The sequence below is a fragment of the Sinocyclocheilus rhinocerous genome, unplaced genomic scaffold (genome assembly GCF_001515625.1).
Source record: "Sinocyclocheilus rhinocerous isolate Xijiao unplaced genomic scaffold, SAMN03320098_v1.1 scaffold1967, whole genome shotgun sequence".
Classification (NCBI taxonomy): domain Eukaryota; kingdom Metazoa; phylum Chordata; class Actinopteri; order Cypriniformes; family Cyprinidae; genus Sinocyclocheilus; species Sinocyclocheilus rhinocerous.
The window spans coordinates 318,749-322,052 of NW_015626474.1; the positions used below are offsets into that span (position 1 = coordinate 318,749).

General features: G+C 34.8%; 1 protein-coding gene across 1 annotated transcript in view; it reads right to left on the bottom strand.

Moving 5' to 3' along the window:
- csf1rb (colony stimulating factor 1 receptor, b) overlaps window positions 1–3,304 on the bottom strand; it is a 39,767-nt gene that overhangs the window by 15,846 nt on the left and 20,617 nt on the right. The window contains exons 14-16 of the mRNA XM_016522059.1: window positions 412–574; window positions 265–335; window positions 74–180 (exon numbers count right to left, since the gene is read on the bottom strand). Of these exons, the coding sequence (XP_016377545.1) occupies window positions 74–180; window positions 265–335; window positions 412–574 (341 nt within the window). The remainder of the gene's footprint in view (window positions 1–73; window positions 181–264; window positions 336–411; window positions 575–3,304) is intronic.

A 3,304-nucleotide genomic window follows, 5' to 3' on the forward strand; every position in this document is an offset into this window, starting at 1 on the left:
AAAATATGAATAAAAACTATAATAGTATCTAAATGTTATTAAAATAACACTGTATATAACCAAGAAAATGTACATTTTTGGAGGCTAGGAAGTCCATTCCCTTTGCCACTTGATAGGAGAATTTCAGTAAATCAATATTATCCAATGACCATGCATCCTTCCCTCCTTCATTACAAGATTCTGTTGAAACAGACCAAAAATTGTAATTTTGAAATTATTTCTTCACAGGAAATATTTAGAAGAGTATTACCTTTGTTACTTTACCTTGACAAATGTCTTTTGACATCTGTGTAAATTGTGCGTCCTTGTAGCTCTCTGAGCCAGAGTAAGTCATCCTATAAGAAGAAGGTGTAAATGATTGACAATAAAAGACACACTACAAGCACAGCACATTTAGCCACATCAACATACCCTGTCGAATGGTTCTTTTGAACAGCCACATTCTTGTAGAGGTTTGAATTCTCATGGAAACTCTGAACACCAAGGACATTGTTCACAAATGTTTCTGCTCGTTGACGCAAGAAGTTGAGGAGGTCACCATGACAGCAGTACTCTGTGATCATCAGCATTGGTCCTACATCAGACCAAAGTCAAATTCAGAGATCAACCAACATAGTTTTTTTTTTTTTTTTTTTTTTGGATATGCTACTGATTATTTTTATATTTAAGAGTCTATAACCTTTGGAAGCCCATTTCCACCACTAAATAAAAAATTTAAAATATAATTGCGACTTTTGGTTTTGACATTTTTCTCGCAATAAAGTCAGAATTGCGAGATACATATTATTTCTCGCAATTGCGAGTTTCGCTATTCTGACTTTTTTTTCACAATTGCGAGTTTATATCTCGCAATTCTTACTTTTTTTCAGAGTTGTGAGATATAAACTCACAATTAACCCTTCGTAAAGACCCGCCCCTATTTTAGTTACTGTTGCTACGCCACAAGCCATGGCGCTCTCACGCCACACATCATTTTCTCACGCTAGTTCACTAGTTACATCACAAAATAAACATGGATGAACATCAGAAGGTATCTTGTTTCAACAGCAGAAATACATCAGTACACACCATTTTTCAAGTTCAAGTCCACCGACGTTAATCTACTCTCCTGACTGGTTTGTTTGTATTTTCTTACAATTTCAAGTTTACATCTCACAATTCTGACTTTATAACCAAGGCATTTCACTCGGTGGCCAGTTCTTTTGCTCAAATAGCGTTAAAAAATCTTATTTTTCAGGCTAGACCAACCAATGCGCATGCGCAGTCCTGAGCGCACATCTCAGAACGCTGACTGTTTCTATAGCAACCGGGACTTCTAATGGCAGCTGCAGTGACACGATGACTTTACCGATTAGCGATTGGCTCTTTTACTTCGTTCGATAGAGCGGCCATATTGAGCGTTGCATTTTTCCCCCATTCAAATCTGTACGAGGGACATGTCTTATAGTCTTTGTTATAACTACCAATTGCATGTTATAAAGTCAGAATTCTGAGATATTCTTGCAATTCTGAGAAAAAAATCACAATTGCGATATATGAACTTTACCTACTTTATATAACTTTTTATATTTAACAATATTTAAAGGGGTCATGAAATGGAGAATGAAAATGTTCTTGATATTGACACATAGGCTATGAGAGGTCACTCTACAATAAAAACGCTGCAAATTTCAGAACTTAAAACTAACTGCCCAGTTTAAAAACTGAAATGCCGGGATTTGAAATCGAGACAATTGTGACATCACCATTTCTGATCAACTCATGTCTGTCCATCAATCACAAGTGCCATACTGCTGTTGGTTTAAGATGTTGAGTCAGACGTGGTTACTAAGAAATGAAAAGCTACACAATGCATCAGTTAGGGTTAAAAGACTTGGTGACAAACACAAAACACACAACATGCCAGAAACATATTAATCACTGCAATAATGATGCAATCCTAGACTCTTTAGTATTTGCTCATTTAAGTCCAAATGGCGACTTTTTTTTTCTTTGCCTGTGTGTGTGTGTATATATATATATAGATATAGATAAACAGTATATATATATATATATATATATATATATAAACAGTATATACACATATATATATATATATACAGTATATATATATATATTATTTCAATAAAAGTGTCTGCTAATTGCTTACTTATTCATGTTTCTTTCAAAATATGATGATCTTAATGATTTTCTTATTTAAAAAATGTGAAAATATGACTTTGACTTTGACTTACCACCCTGAGTACAAGCCCCCAGCAGATTGACTATGTTTTCATGCGGTCCAATATAATTTAAGATCTTCAGTTCAGACATGAGTGCTTCTTTTTCTTCAAAGTGAGCACTAGCTGTTTGGTTCAGGAAAGAATGTTTTTGTAAGGTTTTCTTAACAGGAGGCACACAAAGAGAAAAAGAGGTCATTACCCTCACTCCCTGGCTATCCAAAATATATGTGCAGGACTGATTTTTAATCCCAATCCCGTACCCCGACTACATTGAAAGTACAGTAAGTGACACATCAGTTCATTTAATTATAATGGGCATTTGCAAGCAGTGATTTTGTGCTAACTTGCAAACTCAAACAGTCACGTGATCCTCTGCATGGGCATTTAGACTTAATTACCACCAGAAGACCGTGAGTTGTGTTTAATGGTGGATAAATGGAATAATGAGCTGTGCCCTCTACTGTACAGATGTGAATTTACATTGCCTTCAGCCTGACACTTTTGATGTGAGAGGGCTTTTACATTTGCTAAAAATAGAACTTTTTTATTTTAAAAACAAACAAGCTAGCCCAGTAACGTAACACATTACTTTCCATAAAAAGTAACTAAATAACGTAATTAGTTACTTTTTATTGAATAACCCAATATTGTAATGCATTACTTTGAAAAGTAACTTTCCCCAACACTGGCAATAATTATTATATATTTGAATTCGCTTACATTTTTGACAAATGTATAGGGCAAATTTAAAAGGGCTAGAAATATGTTTAGTGCATTACAGCATATATCTAATGTCTAAAATGTTAGCACAAAACAGTCATACCCTTGTCTTTTACAATTTTAAATCATTTCCTAATCCATTACCCAACTTTCGACACCTAAATTGAACAGATTCTATATCTAGGGTATTCAAATATATTCACATGAAATTCACCCCAATTTGTCATAATATGCACTGAACTTACGCTTGAGCATTTTCACTGCCACTCGTGTGACACTTTCGTCCTTGACAAGCCCATAAGCAGTCGCTTGCACCACCTTCCCAAAAACCTCCCGCTCCTAAAACTTGTCCTGAAGTAAAA